General features: G+C 38.0%; 3 protein-coding genes across 3 annotated transcripts in view; 1 reads left to right on the top strand and 2 right to left on the bottom strand.

Annotated features, from left to right (window-relative positions):
* The window catches only part of LOC114248713 (uncharacterized), a 254,874-nt gene that overhangs the window by 204,681 nt on the left and 27,546 nt on the right, over positions 1-22,647 (bottom strand). The gene's annotated exons all lie outside the window — the stretch shown is intronic.
* On the top strand, positions 3,074-6,499 carry LOC149502183 (uncharacterized). The gene is made up of 4 exons (XM_089730489.1): positions 3,074-3,130; positions 3,807-3,868; positions 4,849-5,632; positions 6,410-6,499. Exons 1-4 carry the CDS (start codon positions 3,074-3,076, stop codon positions 6,497-6,499), a joined length of 993 nt encoding a protein of 330 aa, XP_089586615.1.
* LOC149502182 (uncharacterized) lies at positions 6,739-7,485 on the bottom strand. Its single transcript, XM_089730488.1, has one exon. It carries the CDS (start codon positions 7,483-7,485, stop codon positions 6,739-6,741), a length of 747 nt encoding a protein of 248 aa, XP_089586614.1.

The raw sequence follows: 22,647 nt of genomic DNA, 5'->3' as shown, positions 1-22,647 counted from the left end.
TTCTTAGTGGGTCGCGTTTCCGGTCCGGTGGTAGATTCTGCGAAGAACTGCTCTTGCTATTGCTAGGGCTAGTGTTAGTAACACCCCCAGGATTTCATTTTCTTTTTAATTGCTATAGGTTCCTACCTATCCGTTCAGTGAACCCACAATTTTACCAGTGTTATAATTGTTATTTAGATATAATGAAACACATTTTTGCATTTGCGTTTTGCCATGGCCTTCCAGTCCTTTAACAACGGTCACTATGGCGGCTTTGGAAATGAGTATGCTCTATTATTGCTTAGGCTTCTCAGAATTTAAGATCTGCTGGAAGGATAGTTTCGAAGATTTCGTGTTGAGCTAGTTATATTTCGCTTATACGTATATACCTATAGATAGCTAAAATAATAAATTTCATTAAACCAAATTCACTTCGCAAAACCTATTCCGGGATATCATCTTCAAAGCACTGTCAACCGGTCTTTGAAATTCTAGAGAACATAGTAGAAAACTTTGAACACGTGATTTACGGTTTTGAAGGCAAACAATATAATTTGTAGTGGGAAACCTTCAAGAGAAACGCTGGAAATGTTTCGTGAAGCGTGGCCAAGACGCAATCGTTGTAAATTATGTTCCAGGGGAACGCGCAACGCCGTTGTAAAGGTTCATAAAATACTTTACTTCATTGGGTGGTGTACTCGAATCTGTCAACGAAAGGAGGTACTGTACGCAATTTATTACGAAAACTACAATGGTAACTGTTCGGGACTAGTCTAAGATTCTAAAGTTTGAAGTCGTTGCTATCAAGTTGAGAATCTAAGGGGACAACAGGCGATAAAATTTAAAAGTAGGGTGACAATAATTTAATTATAAATTTTTGGTAGAGCGTCCTGTGAGGCACTTTGTGCCTATTTCAACTGCGGCTTATGCGGTCAGGCCAGTTTAGGGGTATGAAAGACGGATTCGGAATTTCAATATCGCCAAAAATCCGTAGCGTAAACAGAACAAAAATGAGGGACTGTTTAATACAAAAAGATTATGTTTTCAATGTTTATTATGCTGTCTGTACACGGGTCTGTTCGTTATAACCGTGCGACAAATTTTTGCCGCAAAGCCGGCGTTCAAGCAATTTTATGCGTTAACTTTTTACTGTATAAGAACAACAAAAACTCAGAGGGGTAATCATCTAAGTATCGGAGCCCATAGAAATCGCATACTGAAGGTCGCTGCTTATCTTGATTTTGAATAATATAATTTGGTAACATCAGTCACATTGTAACAATTCCAGCTTCGAGTTTGAAATCTGTCAAAATTGTTAACGAAAAATGTCAATTCTACCAAAATTCAATCAAAGAATTCTCAGTTACATATTATATTATTCATTTTTAGAAGCATTCGTGTGTTTGTTTTTTTCTTCTTTTTAAATCCCGTTTTCTAGATCGCAATATTTAAATCTTAACGATAAATTTCAGAATTAAATTTTTATTGAAATTTTTATTGCTATTAAATATAATTTATAAAAAAGCTTAAATCATGTACATACGATTCTTTATATATATTTTTTTTTACCCTCCGATTTAAAATTGAAAGTCGTGGAAACTCCGCACCCAAGGCTCATATTAAGCTTGATGATACGAACTAATTCCAAAGATTAAATTTTAATTATTCCACCGAGGATTCTGCTCATCCACGTCGGAGTTTTCTTAAATAAACCGAAGTTAGTTATAGGGAAAGTTCCTGAAGCGTAATAAGGATGAAATTTACGACGTAGAATGCAAATGTGTCCAGATCCCTACGACATAGTGCCAGACGGAGATGCGACAGAGATTTCTTAATTAAGCGGTAGTATGATGCGATTAAGGTTTTCACGAATTCAATTTAAGCTGTCAGAATTTTGGTGGAATGGATTTGACATTAGTGTTACAAATTGTCTACTGCCTGATTGGAAACGGCCAGCGGAGCCGACAACCATCGTAAGGTAGATGTCTTAACGCACTTTGAGACATGAGGTCGAATCTTTATTTGGATTGTGTAACAGTTGTTCCATACTTCAAGCCGATACGAGCTCTATGACATGTCCTTCGTCAAACGAGGCTTGCGGAGAGTACATAATGGTAGGCAGCGGCTTGGCTCTGCCCCTGGCATTGCTGACGTCCAGGAGCGACGGCGACCACTTACCATCAGGTGGGCCGTATTCTCGTCTGCCTACAAAGGCAATACAAAATAAATAAAAACTACCCGTAGGACCGCACAATACCATCAGCACTACCTTAATTACTGCCCTGACTGCCGTACCATGAGATTCAGTTTCGATTCCCATTCTGAGTCCAGATCTTTAAAAAAATCTATTTCTTTATTAATTGCCGTAATAGGCAAACGACTCACATTATGACGAAACCTCGTAAATAATGATTAAATTTAAATGAAACTTCAGCGCGCTGGCTAGAATTTAAAAGCGATTTTACCACACGCGTCTACAGTGCAAAAATCATTAAACAACATTGTATTCTAATATTCTGGCTGAGATTACAGAAAACGCATTGTTCGTTACTCACTCAACGACCTTCAAGACCAATGCAAAATTTATACACCAAATGATTTGTTACGTATCAAACTGTGATTTATGGTGTGTTTTTTTTTAAATTTCAAATGTGATTAACTTATTTCGCTCACGTACTAAATCAATGACCTAATCTGCCAATGAGCAAGCTTAAACGTCCCCACATCGCATTCGATTTGTTTAACAAAGATTCGTCGTGAACAAACACCGCCGGAACTTTTGTTGTGTTAATTCAAACGCATTGTCATTAACGACGCCATTATATTATTTATTAATAAGTTGTCTAAAACGTACACAATGCGTTTTGTATGTGTGTGCATTGCGAGATCAATGCCGAATACAAATAATATTAGTACTACGTTCGTAAACAGGATGGATGCAAAACTGATGTTACTAAGCAATATTCCAACGCAGTTAATGTGCGCAAGATCATCGGGTCGACGACCTTTGAGCATCATTTTAGAGTACCTATGACTCAGCGAGATGCAGTTTAGAATTTATACTTAGGTAATAAGAAATAGAACAGTGAGTCATATGCCTTTAGCCAAGGACTTGGTTAGCGCGTATAATTCCGTCGCAACTAGAATGCATGTAAGTTGCAGTACAATATTCGCGCGGTAGTTTTATTTAGACTGAAATGGACTGTAAGTGATAATCCAGCGACATTTCGAACAATATTCCGATGTTTTTTTGTTTTATGTAAAATTGTTATTAACTACTAGTCGACCCGGCAGACTTCGTAGTGCCTCAATCGATAAATAAAAGACCTAAACTTTTGTTTAAAATAAACTTAAAACAAACAAAAGTAATCCGTCCGACGGGGGACACATCAAAGGGAAAACAAAATTGTTATTTTTATTTAATTCCGAGCATATTCATATTTATCTACCTTTTAAACCTTCTCTGGACTTCCACAAATAATTCAAGGCCAAAATTAGCCAAATCGGTCCAGCCGTTCTCGAGTTTTAGCGAGACTAACGAACAGCAATTCATTTTTATATAATACTAGCGACCCGCCCTCGCTTCGCTTCGGAAAAATGAAACAAAAAAAAAAAAATTAAATAAATAAAAAAAGTAGCCTATGTTCATCAGGGACAATGTCGGCTTCTAATGGAAAAAGAATTTTTCAAATCGGTCCAGTAGTTTCGGAGCCTATTCGAAACAAACAAACAAACAAATCTTTCCTCTTTATAGTATTATTAAGTATTAAGTATAGATATTGATTGATGATGATGATGATTTAAAAATTAATATTGTTTGCATGCAGTTGCCCAATCTAGAGAAGATTGGCTATCCTTTGAGGATGCCTTTACTCGAGGAGAGGATTTTGTAAGTGGAAATAGTATCTAATATTATATATACAAGAAACATAATAATCTAATAACACTGATTTAATTTTGTTTTTATAAGTCACATGCAACAAATAAAAGGCTTTTTATTTTTGGAGTTTACTCCTTTAGAATCGATTTACATATATAGGCCCGGGGTATGAAAATTATGGGGACCAAAATCGTACTAGCATGTCACACGAAATGCGTTATGCGCATGTCACACGAAATGCGCGCCGGGCTGCTGCGCCGGCAGTCCGCCACAAAGCCTCGTACTGATCGCGCGTTTCTCTCATTATTGTATTTTCATATATTTGTTAGTCGTTTGTTTTGTGTCTCGTTAATTTGTTAATAATCTGTAGTGTATCGTGTTGTCGTAATATAGAACTATTTCTCGTATTGTTTCGTTTAATTTTTTATATCCAGTAAACTCCAGTCGTGCGTCGGAGCGGACACACACACTTTTTTTTATTTTATTTATATTGCTGTATAATTTAGCTGTATATTTATTCTATTTTGTTACATATACATATGTATGTTACATGTATATGTATCAAAATAGAAATGAACGTATTGTTCGAAGTTTGCAATTGACTGGTTAGAGCTAGCCCGCACGGTTTCAGTAGAATGCTTATGACTTGTGTTCTTGAAATGACATCACTCAATGTCACTCTGTTTGAATATTGTAGTTATGACTCGGGTGTGTTGACCGACTTTTGACTTCCAATTTGACCAGTAGGAAGGATAATTCTGTAACAAATGCTTACCGGTAGTGAGGTAGAGCGTTTAGCTCACTGAGTTTCTAGCCGGATCTTATCGGTAAATTCTGCGAAGCACTGCTCTTATTAAGGCTAGTGTTAGCAAATTATCTCAGGTTGATGCCGTGATCTCACTTACTTGCCCGAGGGAAGCCGGAATAACCCCTTAGGCTACCAGGGAATAATAATAATAATAATAATAATAATAAATGACCCTCCATAGGATGCTCCACCCGAAGTCCTCGGTAATGAGATTGTACATTCCGCGGAAGTGTGGTGGCCGGGGCCTACTTAGCGCCAAGGTCATGCACAACAGTGGGGTGTGCAGTCTCAGGAAATATTTCCTATCGAGGGCTGACAGTGTGATGCACAGAGAGGTCATGGAATGCGACAAAGGACTGACCCCGCTAGCCCTGGCCAGAGACGGGTGGCAATCACCGGCGGTACTCAGTACCTTTGACCGTGAGGCCATATGGAAAGGGAAAGAGCTGCACGGACGCTTCTTTCAGGCACTGCATGAGCCCCACGTGGACAAAGAAGCCTCCGTGCACTGGCTGCGATTCGGTGACCTCTTTGGGGAAACCGAGGGTTTTGTCTGTGCAATACAGGATCAGGTTATCAGGACGAACAACTATAGGAAGCACATTCTGAAGGATGGGACAGCTGACATCTGTCGATTATGCCGCCGACCGGGTGAATCCCTCAGACATGTCACCTCTGGTTGTTCTATGCTTGCTAACACTGAGTACTTGCACAGACATAACCAAGCAGCCAGAATCCTCCACCAAGAGCTCGCCCTTAAGTATGGCCTCATCGAACAGAGGCTACCGTATTATAAGTACCAGCCGGACGCTGTACTCGAAAACGACCGTGCCAAGCTCTACTGGGACCGGCCCATCATTACGGACAGGACTATTCTTGCGAATAAGCCTGATATCGTGCTGATGGACCAGACGGAGTCTCGGGTATTTCTGGTGGATATCACCATCCCCTATGACGAGAACCTCGTGCGGGCCGAGGCAGATAAAAAGACCAAATATTTGGACCTGGCGCACGAGGTGACCGACATGTGGAGGGTGGTATCTACAGAAATAATCCCGGTAGTTGTGTCGGTGAATGGTTTGGTCCCTAAAAGCCTCTCAAAACATCTCGAGAGGCTTGGTCTCAACAAAAAGTCGGTGGTGGCCCAAATGCAAAAAGCAGTCTTGCTCGACAATGCCCGTATAGTTCGCCGGTTTCTCTCCCAATAGTCCCTAACGCTCCGGCCGATTGTTGCCCACCTCGCCGGAGTGTGTCCTGCCGTCTTCCCAGGCGTGGCAGTGTTTAATACACTATAATAATAATAATAAAGCCTTTTATTTCCCATCACCTAAGTATTACATGTAAATATTCTTAAATATATAGTAATATGATTTTGACATTTTGACATTTTGATCATTTTATTTTTTATTTTTTTATTGTTTATTTGATTTGCCTACATCAAACTTTTTTTTCGATAGGAACCCCTATTTGGGTATAGGCCTCCTCCAGCTTAATCCAATTTTCTTTGTTCTTAGCTCTTTTCATCCATTATTTTCTTCTTTTGTTTTAGCTATCCCTATCTTGGCATTGAAGTTTCCCATTAACAGTACATTTTCACTAGCCTGCGCTTGCGCTTCTTGTAGTGATTCGTAAAATTTTATCTATTTTTCTTTAGAATCCTTTTCAGTTGGTGCATACACTTGATTTATTGATTGATATTATCATTTTGTTGAACTCCAGTTGAGGTATTGCAACTCTTTTAGATAAGCCTAAGAAGCTTACTAAATTTAAAAACAGAATATAAAGTCTTGATGCTCTTCGATGCCACTGCCCATCCGTCTAACTTCAACTAAGCCTAATATTTTTCTAGTGGGTATAATAGTTCTATGTATCTTGTTATGGATGCTAACGATTTTACATTAAATATTCCAATTTGTATTGATTTTAGAGGTACTGTTTTGCTTACGGGAGGGTTATGGTCATTTTCCCCCACGGGGACCAGCCGGCTTGGGTGAATGTTTTTCTTGGTTGTTTTTTGCAGGTTTGTATTGTAATGATTGTTATTATTCCGGTTTCGAGTGTATAGTGATCGCTATACATTGGTTTTCTCTCTTAATGAGTTTGATTTTACGCGTGCCATGTATTCGTACGCATTAGTTGTGTTAACTTTCTTCGGAGCTACGTACAATTCATTTTCTTTTCGTGGTGTGCTGACATTGGGTGAAGAAGATGGGTCTCTTTTCCTTTTTTCTCGATTAGCATCCGTTTGGCTCTTGATTATTAGTTTATCTAATTTTAAGTATGCTATGTTACCCTTCCTTCGTTCCTCTTCAAGCTTTGGTTGTAATGTTTTGCGTGCTTCTAATATTTCTTTAGTATAATCTTCCTTCACATAAATACCCTGGGGTAGTTTATTTTTGGACCTCATTATTTCCATTTTTCTCCAGTACGATACAAGGGATATTAAAATAGGTCGAGGCGTAGTTTTTATCTTTCCAATTCTATAGATATTCATAATTTCGTGCTCTTGTATGCTTAATCCAAGATGACAATTAAGTTTTTCAGATATGTATTTTACCAAACTTAACTCTTCTTGTTTGTCTTCCTTTATTCCAAAGAGTAGTATGTTAGTTTTCTTTTTAGCCATTTCCAGACCTTTAATTTTCTCCTTAAGTTCTTTGACTGAATTTTTAAGTTGTTTGTTTTCGTCGTCTATTATTTTAAATCGTTCATCAATTTGCTGCACTACATTTTTAGTTACAGCTTCTGTTATAGCGATAGTCTGTTGTTTCATTTGCTCTTGAATTTTTTCTAATAATATTTGCATTTGATTATCCATTTTTCAGTGAAAATTTTTGTTTTACGATTTTTCGTAGATCGTTTTAAGATGATTCTGGTATAATTTTAAAGTAGATCTGGCAACCCCGATTATATCGATATGGTTTCTGAAGGTTGCCTAGCTTGAATGTAAATTGTCGAATTGTCTGTGGCTTAAACTGTGACTTACTTCACTCTGTATTTATCAAAATAAATACCCTCAAAATAAAATATAAAAATAATAATCTCAAGAGGTTATTTTTTCGTTTCTCATAATTAGGTTGCACATTAACACTGTTCACAAACTTTCTTGTTTATTTTTATGTAAAGTATCTTCTATTATCTTGAATTGTGACTTTTTACACTTGATATATTTGAGTATTAAGGTAAAACTTGATATTATTTTAAGAGCAAACGAGTACACGTCTTTATTATTCTGTCACCGGAGCGGCTACCAGGGAATAGGTAGGGAAAAATAAGGCGTATTGTTAGCTTCTGTAGGTCTTGTTTATTCCTGCCGCGATGCAGTCATACACTCCTGTTTGATGCGTGGGACAATCGTTTGAAATATAATTGAAATTTTTACCTCCTCCAGTCGAGTGGTGGAATTCACGTTGACATGTTTATGGTCTCCATTAAATACTAAACGAGCATTCCCTGATCTACGCCATTAAAAAAGCAAGATTTTATGAACAATAGTAGATTATTAGATTGTACGTTAAATTTGTTATGATCTGTTTTATGTTTGGTGTAAATAGCTATAGTTTTTCAAAGCGATTATGATAATTCTTACAGCAAGGCATGATCGAATCTTCATTAATCAACACGGACAGCTGGTTGGACGAAGATTTTGTAAAATAAACCCAGTGTCCGTACAAGACGAACTAAGATTGAGTATCACGGAGGAATCGCCTGTAATTTTATGATGTAAATTTCGTTTGCAATGGCATAAACTTACTATCCACTCAATTATATAGAAAAACTATGATATAGAAAGACTTTATTTCTCAATCGATTGAATCCGACCTCTGAAATTACGCTGCAGACTTCTTGGGTGTAAAAAAGGATGACTTTTTAAAATTTATGAAAAATCTCTATGTCAGATATCGTCCTAAAAACGATTTTAGCAATCTGGAGCGTCTCCCAAATGTGTAAAAAGATATGCTACTGTTTTTTTTAAGCGAGCATGAGTAGGTACCTACCATCCTACTTATTCCGGTAGCGAAGCAATCGTGTTTTGGTTTTAAAATATGTAGTATTGCAATGTACTTAGTTGAAACTTTCATTTAATATCTCAGGGTCAATAATGGCCAATCTAATTGAGTTTTTTTTGTTTGTCGCTTAGATGGGTAGACGTGCTCACGGTCCACCTGTACTGAAGTTGTTACCGGAGCCCATACACATCTACAACATAAATGCCGAAACCCACCTTGAGACATGAGTCCTAAGGTCTCAGTCTGGTTGGTACCCGCCTACTAATAACAGTACTTAACACCACAGATGTAAACCAGTTTTAGCACCACGAACTGCACGATGATATTCCCACTTTCATTGGATTTATTGACTGTATGTAGTTTGAATTACTTCAAAACGTCAACACATGATATAAGTTGAGAATTTCGAATATTTGCAATGTCAATGTACATATATGTACAATATGTACCTATGTATTACATACATTTACAAGGTGAGGAATCCTTTTATGTGTCAATGTTGATTCCGAAAACCAATTCGGTGGTCCTATCGAATCACACATCCCATTCATAGGGCTGTCGTAAAAATAGTTTTTGAAATCGATCAATACTAAAAAGTGTCTATTTTTTTTTTGCTATCGGAATGATCTCTATATATAAAAATGAATTGCTGTTCGTTAGTCTCGCTAATACTCGAGAACGGCTGGATCGATTTGGCTAATTTTGGTCTTGAATTATTCGTGGAAGTCCAGGGAAGGTTTAAAAGGTGAGAAAATATAAAAAATGCTCGGAATTTTGTTTTTCCTTTAATGTGTCCCCTTGATGTGTCTTTTATTTATCGATTGAGGCACTACGAAGTCTACCGGGTCAGCTAGTTTTGGTATAATTGTCTTCGTGCTACCTCTATTTTGTTTCCTTAATTGAGATTGATACGTGTTTCTCGTCCGTTAACTAACATTCATACAAATTTGTACCTAACAGATATTACAGGTATTAGATATTATCGTAATGCTGTTGCAAAATTCATTGAAAATGTTTGCAGTTTGATAGTAGATAACTTTGCTAGTACCATTGTCATTTTTCTTAAATGAGTCATTGTCAATGTCATTTGTTCATCTGTTACATGAGTAGATGTTACAGTGCGCGCAACGCGGTTTCACCTTTTGTTAAAATTGGATATCTATAAATCGCGCGTTTTTCATCTGGGACAAACTTTTAGTGACTTGTTTGAAAGAAACTTTTTATTTTTTTATTGCATAGATGGTTGGACGAGCTCACAGGATACCTGGTGTTAAGTGGTTACCGGCCCATCTACATCCGTAACGTAAATGCCGCCACCCGCTTTGAGATATGACTTCTAAGGTCTCAGTATAGTTACAACGGCTGCCCCACTCTTCAAACCAAAACACATTACTGCTTCACCGCAGAAATAGGCAGGGTACCTACCCGTGCGGACTCACAAGAGGTTCTACCACAAGTAATTACGCAAATTACAATTTTGCGGGTTTAACTTTTATTACACTATGTTATTCCTTCACCGTGGAAGTCAATCGTGAACATTTGATAAGTACGTATTTCATTAGAAAAATTGATACCCGCCTGGGATTCGAACACCGGTGCATCGCTCAACACGACTGCACCGGACGTCTTATCCTTTAAGCCACGACGATTTAATACTTAGATACCACTTTTCCATTATTATTAAAACGCTTGAATAATTACAATTCGTCACCTTTTATATTATTTAAAACTTGACTTCTATTCTCTGAGTGGTAACCCTATACGACAAAGATGTTCATCGGACTGGATCGCGGGGGAGTCCGATGCGATCGTCCGTGAATGTCATTACGACGTTACGACATCGTAACGGATAAGACTGACAGAAAAAAATGTATATGTTACTACTTGAAGTAAAGACATATTTTAATTAAGTAAACGTCTTTGTCGATTTCCTGCGATTTTAAGTATTGCTAAATTCATTACCGCTTGTGAAGTCGTGACTGTTGACAAGGTTTTAATGAATTTAGTACGAAAATCTCTCTTGACAAGTTCGTCTCTAATTTGGTCGGCTTTTTGCTATTGCGATTACAACAAGTTTTTTTTTTCTTTATTGCTTAGATGTGTGGACGAGCTCACAGCCCACCTGGTGTTAAATGGTTACTGGAGCCCATAGACATCTACAACGTAAATGCGCCACACACCTTGAGATATAAGTTCTAAGGTCTCAGTATAGTTACAACGGCTGCCCTACCATTCAAACCGAAACGCATTACTGCTTCGCGGCGGAAACAGGAGGGGCGGTGGTACCTACCAGTACGGACTCACATGAGGTCCTACCACCAGTAAAATACCAGTTAAAATACCTCTCTTATGATAATAGCATAGATAAAGATCGATAGATGTGTACAAGAGTAAAATGAGCCTTCAACATATTGACCTAAATCTTGCAAATGTTTTAATATATTCACAAAAAATACTTTGTTTGACAACTTCAAAACTTGCTAAGGTTTTTGTTCTATGTATTTTCGGATATTTTAAAATAGCTCTTCTCGACTAAAGAATGAAGTCACTCGAAATTAGACAGGCATTTGTAAAAAAACACCAAAATTTTATTCTACATCATTGCTGTGTTCGCGTTGCTCTTTGTGACGTAACCTAGATAGTATTACATAAGATTGAGTATTAATATTTTTTTGTATTTCTCATAACTGTCAGTTTGATTTTCAAGATTTTTCCTTTGTTATACGAGTATAGGGACACAACCAAGACGGAAAAATACGGCACGGTAGGCAGCGGCTTGGACCTGCCCCTGGTCTGAAGTCAATCGGCGACGGTAACCACTCACTATCAGATGAGCCGTATATTCGTCTGCCTACAAGGGTAATAAAAATCAAGAAAAAAGAGAGCGCGACTTTTTTCATCTATACTAATATTATAAAGAGGAAAGATTTGTTTGTTTGTTTGTTTCGAATAGGCTCCGAAACTACTGGACCGATTTGAAAAATTCTTTTTCCATTAGAAGCCGACATTGTCCCTGATGAACATAGGCTACTTTTTTTTAATTTTTTTTAATTTTTTTTTTGTTTTTGTTTCATGTGTGTTTTAATGTTTCCGAAGCGAAGCGAGGGCGGGTCGCTAGTATTACATAGGATTTTTTTTTTATTTTTTTTTTATTGCTTAGCTGTGTGGACGAGCTCACAGCCCACCTGATGTTAAGTGGTTACTGGAGCCCATAGACATCTACAACGTAAATGCGCCACACACCTTGAGATATAGTTCTAAGGTCTCAGTATAGTCACAACGGCTGCCCCACCCTTCAAACCGAAACGCATTACTGCTTCACGGCAGAAATAGGCGGGGCGGTGGTACCTACCCGTGCGGACTCACAAGAGGTCCTACCACCAGTGACAAGAGGTCCTACCACCAGTATTGAGTATTAATATTTTTTTGTATTTCTCATAACTGTCAGTTTGATTTTCAAGATTTTTCCTTTGTTATACGAGTATAGGGACACAACCAAGACGGAAAAATACGGCACGGTAGGCAGCGGCTTGGACCTACCCCTGGTCTGAAGTCAATCGGCGACGGTAACCACTCACTATCAGATGAGCCGTATATTCGTCTGCCTACAAGGGTAATAAAAACAAAGAAAAAAAGAGAGCGTGACTTTTTTCAAAAAAAAAAATTCAATATCTTTCCTCTTTTGAAATAACTATAATGATTCAGCTTTCGGTTTATATTTAAAATGGTCCCTTTATACTTTCCGCATTTTTAGGTTTCTCCATAATACAATGTTTCAGTTGTAGGCTTACGCGTCCTATTGAATAATTGATCTTGTATTGAAAATGAAAATAACTAAATAAAACAGAGAAAAATGGAAACAAAATTTTCAATTAAGTTGTTTAACAAAAAAAACAATGAATGTATTTGACCTGGCTTCTTCTGAAATATAGTACGAATATTTACGATAGGTTTTATTTAGCAAAATACGGAATTGTGTGGTCGGTTTTAATACATTGAACTTATTTAATACATTGGACATAATAATATCTAACGTTAGTTGCTCTATGGATTTTTTAAATAAAAATATATGACAAACAAAATGTACAAATTTTAGTTGCTTCCTAACAAATTTTTCACACATCAATGAGGGAATCATCAAAAGAACGACTTATTTGATGTAACATTTCACGTACCATGAGATCGTTGACCGGGGCCTTGAATACATATTTAAGATGTAAATTTAAATATAGTAATGCATGTTCCGTATTTAATGCTACTTTGGATATTATTGAAGAAGCAAAATATTATTTAATATTGTATAATATTTTATAATTGTATTTGTGATTGTAAATTTAATATAAGGAATGAACGCTTGAAGGAGGTTACACATGATGCTAAGGCTGGCTGGTACTTTGCACAGAGAGTGAGTCTGGCTGTCCAACGAGGCAACGTAGCCAGTATCTTGGGGACTGTGCCTCCTTCAAGCGCGTTGGAAGATCTGTTCTACTGTGTGGGTTGAGTTATGTTAAATTATTTTGATTTGACTTTTTGTTAATAAAAAATAAATATAATTAAGATATCAGAAATTATAAGTTTTATTTATAATAATAATATAGTAATTAAACAATTTCGTGGATTCGCGTTAGAGATAAGAAGATTTGTTGTTTCGACCAGATTTAATTAATAAAATGTCAATCTGTTTAACGTAAATTTTAGTATACATCGGCCTAGAACATTCCACTTGACTTTGTCGGCTGCTACCCTTGTCCAATCAATATTGTCCCAAGGTTAGGCGGATGTCATGGCCTGACCTTTTTGTTGGACATTTTGCCACATAACGTTGTATTATAATGGAGTGTACCTAGTTTTATTCTCTTCTATCACGCCCTGAAAGTGATCACCTCGAAATAACCAGACAGAGAATTATATCAGAAAGAAGTAGGCACATTGTGAACGTTTTTGCAGTAGTTGGGCGATAAACCTACAACCCACTCAGTGTTAGGCCGTGACCTATTTTAATATTTGAGGTCAAAAGCTCAATTATATTTTTTTATGATTGTGTCAACTTTTAACCCCAGAAATATATAAGATCATGATATCTACGCGTGTGGACTTACAGTATAGAGTATAAGTCTATCATCAGTAAATGCTGATTGGCGATCGTATCACACATAAAAAACTCAAAGAACGCTGCTGCCCGTGTTCCAATCAGTCCTTTTACGACCTCTACGAGATGAAGTTGGGGTAATGCTATTCTAAGTCGACATGATATAGAAGTCGTCGTGGCCTAACGGATTAGACTTCCGGTGCATTCGTGTTGAGCGATGCACCGGGTGTTTGAATCTCAGGCGGGTACCAATTTTTCTAATGAAATACGTACTCAACAAATGTTCACGATTGATTTCCACGGTGATGGAATAACATCGTGTAATAAAAATCAAACCCGCAAAATTATAATTTGCGTAATTACTGGTGGTAGGACCTCTTGTGAGTCCGCGCGTGGGTACCACCACCCTGCCTATTTCTGCCGTGAACGCGTTTCGGTTTAAAGGGTGAGGCAGCCGTTGTAACTTACTAGAGACCTTAGAACTTATATCTCAAGGTGGGTGGCGCATTTACGTTGTGGATGTATATGGGCTCCAGCACTTAACATCAAGTGGGCTGTGAGCTCATCAATCCATCTAAGCAATAAAAAATAAAAAAATAAAAAAACATGATACAGCCAAAACGATATCCGAACTCCAGTAGAAAAATAACTGGACGAGAAAGAACAAGACCTAATTATTAAGTTTACCTCTATAAATGGAAATTAAAATTGAAGTAAATGTCTGCGTTTACTGCTCGGAAAATTACAATTCAAGTGTACACGAAATAGAAAATGTTCAGTATGACAATATGACTCTATTGTAGCAATAGCTCGAGTTCACCAAGCATCACCGATCACGTGGTCTTGGCTTATAGCAGGGTTCCAGAAATGCGCTGCAGACCACTTGTCGTAAAAACACCGGGTGCGGAATCAGTGATGTAAGTACATTCCAATCCCATGTGAAGTCTAGGATTCTAGACGAGCAAGACTGTAAAGATGCGCAAAGGCTTAATACTACTTGTAGTCCCGCTCCTATACGAAATTAGAACACAAAATAAAAAAATCAATAATGTGAATTTGAATTCTGACATACAAAACCCAAATTAAACTTAGATAAGAAAAACCATGATATTAAAATAGTTGAATCTTTGCATTTATGCCTTTTGAAGCATAAACAAATTTAGGTGCAGTTTATATAAAATAATAAGAATATTGGTGTACTACCATCGCGCCTAGTCCTGCTTCAAAACAGTCCTGCTTTCTGATTTGTGTGGTGGGATAGCTGTATTACGATTAAGATTTCGACCTTACGGCGGCACGTTGTGGTTGCTTATCCCATAATAAAACCCACTGAGTTTCTCGCTGAATAGTCTAAGTGGGTCGCGATTCGACGAAGCATCGTTCTTATTAGGACTAATGTTAGCAAATTCTCTCAGGTTGAGCCCGTGAGCTCAATTACTCGTTCACGCGTAGCTGAAATAGCTCCTTGGTAACCACCAGCAAATAGGTAGGAAAATAAAGGGGCTTATTACCTCCGATAATCACTTAGCAGCCGGTGTGACGAAATCTCTTTCATCCAATGAAATAAAAATGGTAATAATATTTAATTAAAACCATTTTTACGGAGGAATCGCGCGAATATTGTTGTTATATTACTTTTAACGTTTTAAATACTTTACAGTTTTCGTGGTCACGGGGCAACTCCGATTTCAGTCGTAAAAGTAAGTTTATCTACGACACGGGAAAACCGAAGAAAAAACTGTATTAAGACAGGTATGCCTCACTGACAGCACCCTTATTCGAGTCTGTCATCGGTTATGTTGGTTTCAGTTAATCTAGTTTGCACGTGTGATCGTAAACATGTCACTTCAATTTTACGGTACACGTACGAAACAGTAATTTGATACAACGTCGGTTTCCCAATACTTTGATGTGTATTTGATATGAATACACAATTTTATGATGCTCGCTAATCATTGAATGGCGCGACGTGAAAAAATCATTTCCAAGACGAAAAATTTATTGTGAAAAATTTCTTTTTTATTGCTTAGATGGGTGGACGAGCTCACAGCCCACCTGGTGTTAAGTGGTTACTGGAGCCCATAGGCATCCACAACGTAAATGCGCCACCCACCTTGAGATGTAAGTTATAAGGTCTCAGTATAGTTACAACGGCTGCTCCACCCTTCAAACCGAAACGCATAACTGCTTCACGGCAGAAATAGGCAGAGGGTGGTACCTACCCGCGCGGACTCACAAGAGGTACTACCACCAGTAAAAATTATTTATTACCTTAACTTATTAGATACTTATTATGCTTTTTAAAGTATTTTAAATAAAGAAAATTCGATCGACAAAAGCTTTAAGTTCGATGATCCATTTATTTTGGAACAGACCCTTTGTTATGAAATATCACTTTGCCGACACTCCTGAATATCAAGTTAAACTTAATATTTTTTTTTGTCTATATTTATTTGGTACAGCGCTGTATAGTTCAATGTTGAATAGTCCATCTGACATTAGGTTATCACGCACGGAAACCGCATTCCTTTATACCTTAAAATATTTTTATTTAAACGTCGATCACAAGTAACAATTAGATTTAACTAATATACACTGTGATGACTATGTATATGATTATGGTGATTGCAGATTGTTAAGGCACAAGGCTGTCATAGGAAGTAGGTCACCTCATAATCTGATGTCTTCAGCTTGGGTTTTATTCAGTTACAGATTTATCGTAAATAGTTCATATTATTGTATGCGATTGCATGCAGCAAAGATTCCAATGTTGCGATGGATGTGTGGAGTAACGAGAATGGATAGAATACGGAATGAATATGTTAGAGGAAGTCTGGAAGTGGCACCTGTAACAGAGATGCTGAGAAGTGCGCGCTTGGGATGATATGGACGTGTGATGAGACGAAATGAAAATGAGGTTGGTAAGAGAATGTTAACTATGAATGTGGAAGGATATAGAGGAAGAGGTAGACCTAAGAAGAAATGGATGGATTGCGTAAAAGTCGATATGGGTAAGAGTGAGCGAAGAAATAGTATATGATAAAAGAGTATGGAAGGAGAAAGCATGTTGCGTAAATGATAATATGGATCGAGTGTATCGTGTATTCTAATACAAGTGTTTTTTTAATACTTTAAGTCAGGGTAAAAAAGCCAGTAACAGTATGAAGGAGGATTTTAATACATATGTAGAGATTTCGTTTGTTGAATTTAAAACTAGGCCATAATACATTTTATAGCTAGTGTAATTTGTCTTTGATTGTAATTTGTGTTCACTATTCAACTCTAATTTAAATGTATTCCATAAATAAACAAAAGAATAATGCCAAGGACAGTTTCCAGGAAAAACTAGATAAGAAGGTATGTGGGTCTTCATAAATCAATTTGATTGACCAACTAACAGTTTTACGGTCGACTCAAACTCATTATGTTATATACGCCGTTTTTCGATAAGCCACGTAAATTAGGTTTAATAGAAAAAACTCGTCCACAGTAGAGATCGAAAAGCTTCCTATGTTGTATATTATATTATTATGATACATAATCTATAAATTAATACGTGAAGCAAAATCTTTATACCTCTGTTTCCGAAAATTGCGCCCATGGACGAGTATGAAATTTCCCACACTTATAGAGAATATAAGTGTCGGAAATTAATATATAATACTTATATAGCTGGCTGCTGACAGAAAGGAATACAGGAAGCTAACGGCCAACCTTCAGGATTGAAGAGGCACTGGAAGAAGAAGAAGAAGAATAGAGAATATAGAGAAAGAGTGCAGAATGTTTGTTCACTTTAATTAGGTATGCATAAAAATACATTAAATCAATAAAAAAAACATTACACACACAACCATGTATTTGACACAACATTTACACACACTCTTTTCTTTATTGCCAAACTTTTGTTAAGTCTCTGGTCAAATTGAGAATAGTTTATTAATATTTTTTGACTTTAATATTATTTATCTATAGTGTAGTCTTGGCGAAATCTGTGATTATAGAATTATGATAGTGTTTAACAATAGAACCATCATGATGTTCAAACTTATAATTTCAATTAATTATAGTCGAATTTCGACGACACCAGTAGTATAAATTATAATTACAAAAGTATATTACAATAATTATAATTCTTATGTAATTAGCATCGTATTCTATAACAGTAACTTTTTATTTTGGGGAAACGAAGACTTAATTAGCTATTCGATACGAGGTGTTACCACAGTTGAAAGGCCTTCGTTATTATGCGATAAACATGTTTTTAGAGTTGAAAGATCATTGGAATGCGATACAGGCCAGACGGCAGAACAACATTCGCTTTATCATCCGAAAACCTTGTTTTCGCGCTAATTATAAATCGCATATCATGAATCATGACCCAAATGAAACTGTGTTGTTAAATAGCTTCGCATATCACTATCGGTTAAAAGCAAGCCGGGCCCGAAATAGTTACGCGCGCCGTTCGGGCGACTCCGACCGAGATCGGACCTATTCGTCAAACTTTTTCAATCCGATGCAATACAAACAAAAAGGTCAGAAGCCGACGACCTAGTTTCCGCACAAAGGTCACCCAGACGTCGGCCCGGGAAGCGCAGCGCTTGATAACGTTGGCAAGGATGAGCGATGCACGCGAATATTTACACCCACGTTATGCAACGGGCACTCGAAACGTTACGATCACGCGATTCCGTACCGAGATTCGGATCGCATTGAACTAGGATCGGTGTTGTATGTATACGAGAATTGAACGATAACGCTGATTGCTAGGTCGCATTGTATAAATCGTCACACTTGTTCCTGTTTGCTTAAACAAAGAAACAAAAAAAAAACCGATATATTAGGAAACACGAAAAATATACGCGTATAAATAGGTAATAAATTTGGCCCTAACAATAACCGAGAGTAAGGACGTGAATGTGAAGAATACGTATCTCATTGATTCCTCGTTGTGTGGGAAATGTATGTTGTAATTTTTTTGATTAAGTATCACATTAGGTAAACGCGTTAACGACAAAAGCAAAATTGTAACTAAATGTATTATTATTACCTACGTTTATTGTTGTTCGGTCGAATAACACTTGAATCGTCCGTCATCGCAAATACTGTAAAGAGTTCGGAACGTAAAATAAGTTTTAGAATTAAAACTACTTTTACGGTTTAATCTCGCAATTTGTTTACATTATTTCGGAAGTTTTGAATATTTTACTGTTTTCGTGATTGACGGACGATCGAAATAATGTAATGATGATTAAAAACGCGAAACCTAACTGTAAAAGTACTTTTAATAAAATTTACGACTCGCAAAAACCACTAGTTCATGTAGGTACTCGAAATGTAGTGATTGTAGAATCTCATGACTCCACGGATTGAATAAGACCCAAGTCTTGCCTAGATTCTGAATGCAACCCTAGCTTACGTACGAGCATAGTTATGTAGGTACTTAATGATTGACCAACATCAGCAATGCCAAGCGTACGTACGAGCATAGTTATGTACTTAATGATTAACGAACATCAGCTATGTCAGAGGCACAATTCAATCAGTGTCAACCTTTGCGGACTCTCCCCAAATCTAGTTTGTCGAAACACGTGGAATCTTTTTTTTTTATTGCCCCTGTAGGCAGACGAGCATACGGCCCACCTGATGGTGAGTGGTTACCATCGCCCATAGACTTCAGCAATGCTAGGGGCAGAGCCAAGCCGCCGCCTACCGAGCCTCTCTCAGGAAGCGCTGAAGAAGCGACCAACGCGCCCCTGGCAGTCGGATGGTACGAAGCTTAAATTACATTTGGGAACATACTCTAATTCTGCCTTGAAGCAATATGTGTAAGTTTAACCTAAGTTATTGTATAATAATGTGCAGTTAAAAATCTACATAGACGTTATTATAAACAACTAGCCGTATTCGACCGCTTCGTTGGGCATTTAAAATTAACATTATTCTTTATTGTCATTATTATTAGGGAGTCCAAAACTCATATAAATATTAGCCTATCCATTAAGTACATGTATTTTCTACATGGCTACCAAGTATCAAGTCAATCGGATGCATGGTTCAGTAGTTATAACGGAACATCCGTAAAAACAACTGTAGAGATATATATTAATATAGATAGGCACAGCGACATTTAAACATACATGCAATACATAACACCGTAGATTTTCTCGAAACATATTATTTATATGTAAATTTATGTAGCGTCCTGCTGTGTGTGAACGCGTGTGGTGCGGTGTTTGGTTAATATGCTTAAAAAACCATTTTGAGCAATGAACATTATCTTATCAGGATTATTCAGGGAAGGTCGAATGATCTGTGAATAGCCTTGTTAGTTAGAACTTGGAAAAACAAAACCGTTTTAAAACGTATCGGAATGGAAACATTATAATTCCGGTCATTATTTTTAATCGCTTACTTTTGATAGCATAATTTTGTTGTCATAAAATAATTTTGTTATTCTCAGAATGTGTGGCCAAATTGTTGTGGGCACTTATTGGAGAAACACAGAAGTCGTACAAGATCCATTCGGGCTAGTAATATTGGTTTTTGGAGTAAAATGCGGAGCCTGACTACAGGACCATGAGATTTGAATCCGACCTTACTGGTGGTAGGACCTCTTCTGAGTCCGCACGGGAAGGTACCACCACCCTGCCTATTTACTGGTGTTAGGACCTCTTGTGAGTCCACACGGGTAGGTACTACCACCCTGCCTATTTCTGCCGTGAAGTAGTACTTAATGTGTTTCGGTTTGAAGGGTGAGGCAGCCGTTGTAACTATATTGAGACCGTAGAACTCATATCTCAAGGTGGGTGGCGGCATTTACGAGGTGAGTACCTATACAGACTACCAGGTACTTGAATATGCGCGAGTAAATTATAGAGGTAAATCTATCGTCATCATCATTACGCCTTATTCCTCCACTAAACATATGTAGATCTCTCTCAATGAACACCACTGAGCCTGTTCTTCGGTTCTCCTCAATCATTTCTTGCCCTGCGCCCTTCGCAAATCATCGCACCACCTACCACATTTGCAACTCTATTTATTTACTTTTTTTAAATAATTTCCCGTTCATCATTCCCAAGTAAATTAAATGCATATTTAAAAATGTCAGTCCCAGAAATTTATCAAACTATCGATCATCATTTGGTAAGCTTTATTAAACACAATTTCAAATTAAAAAAAGTGTTTTTTTTTTCTTTTTCTTTTGAGACCCTAAATATTTAGTAGTATCTGATAACTTTGGCGACGTCACTGTACTCGTAATGGAAGTATTACATACATAATTACAAGGCATTATTAGTATGTAGGACAATGTAAACTTAAAATGTTTGTTCTTGTTTGACCTCGACACGATTTTCTTCCCACTTTTACGTCAGATCGCGGACGAAATTTTTTTTTTTTTTTTTTTTTTTTTTCCTACCTATGCTGATAGCCTTGAGAGGCTATTTCAGCTTCGCCCTAACGTTAGTAGGTGAGCTCGCGGGGCTCAACCGGAGAGTTGCTAACACTGACCCTAGCAAGAGCAGTGCTTCGCAGAATCTACCACCGGATCGGAAACGCGACCCACTGAGAAGATCCGGCGAGAAACTCAGTGGGCTGTGTCTATGGGTTAGTTCGCTCGTCGAACCCTTCGTCGCAAGCGACGGGTTCGACGAGGACGGTGACCGGTGCTTGTGGTGCCTAAAAGCACCGTTAATGGATCAGGAGGATCCGTAATGACGTGCTTTGGGCGACGTCGACGGTTTACCATTCGGTCTACTGGGTCGGGTATGTAATTTCCAGCGGCTACGATGAGAGGGTTCTCATGTCGTGCCGCCTTCTCAAAATGGCGCAGCGATGCCGACTGTAGATACTTACTAAGGGAGTCGAGCTCCAGGTCGTCGTGGAGATCCACATTCCTAAGGAACCAAGGCGCTCCGACGGCTATCCTGCAGAATCGTGATTGAATAACCTGAAGGGATTTCAAGTTGGTGCGGGCTGCGTGAGCGAACACTACGCTTGCATACGTCATGACGGGGCGTATACAAGTTTTGTAGAGAGTTACCTTATTTCGGAGGGACAGTTTGCTTCGACTACAAAGCATTGGATAGAGTCGTCCTAGAATAAACGCGGCGCGGTCGCGTACCGTTTTTATATGGGGACGGAATGTCATCCCTCTGTCGAGGGTGACGCCTAGATATTTGACCTTCGAGACCCACGGAATGGGCTGGCCAAAGAGAGTGATGGGACTAACGGCGGAGGTGTTTGCGCGCCTACTACGGAGTGGGATGCTCGAAGTGATGTTCGGAGGGTGACCCCTTTTGAAGAGCACCGCTGCGCTTTTCGTGGGGTTGATGTCTATTCGCCACTTCCGGAACCACTGTCCCAGGGTGGCTACTGCGATCTGGAGTCGCCGATGAAGCAGCGACATCTTCCTACACGAGTAGTAGATAGCCGTGTCGTCGGCGAAGAGCGCTAGATGGGTCTCCGGAGACCGGGGTATATCATTGATATACAAACTAAATAATAACGGGGAGAGCGCGGAGCCTTGCGGGACTCCGGCGGTCACGCGGACGAAAGGTCGCGGGAGTCTAGTTTATGCTATGTCTCTGTTACGTTAAATTAATATATCATATTTTATAACTAAACTTTTATTATTGAAATTGAGGCCTATAAAATCAAAGGCAGCTAAATCCAAGTCTGTCAAATATTCAGGTAAACTACAAAAATCGGCCCTAAACACGTCATTACGGATCCTCCCCATTCATCGAAGTACTGCTCTTGCTAAGGCCAGTGTTAGCAACACGCTGAAATAACTTGGTTCAGATAGCTACGATATTCTTTATTTTAAAGCAGATTTATAAAGAATGAGAATGTTACTAATAATCTGAATTTTAAATGT

Source organism: Bombyx mandarina, chromosome 10 (genome assembly GCF_030267445.1).
Source record: "Bombyx mandarina strain Sakado chromosome 10, ASM3026744v2".
In the NCBI taxonomy this organism is placed as follows: domain Eukaryota; kingdom Metazoa; phylum Arthropoda; class Insecta; order Lepidoptera; family Bombycidae; genus Bombyx; species Bombyx mandarina.
This window is presented reverse-complemented; position numbering and strand designations above follow the sequence as displayed.

What these genes read in the sequence shown, in the direction of transcription:
- LOC149502183 (XM_089730489.1), top strand. Translation starts at nt 3,074, where the DNA reads ATGCCTTTAGCCAAGGACTTGGTTAGCGCGTATAATTCCGTCGCAACT. An exon ending in CCGTCGCAACTAGAATGCAT is followed by an intron (nt 3,131 to 3,806) that starts GTAAGTTGCAGT and finishes GTTTGCATGCAG; the next exon opens with TTGCCCAATCTAGAGAAGAT. An exon ending in TCCCCTATGACGAGAACCTC is followed by an intron (nt 5,633 to 6,409) that starts GTGCGGGCCGAG and finishes CAACTCTTTTAG; the next exon opens with ATAAGCCTAAGAAGCTTACT.
- LOC149502182 (XM_089730488.1), bottom strand. Translation starts at nt 7,485, where the DNA reads ATGGATAATCAAATGCAAATATTATTAGAAAAAATTCAAGAGCAAATG.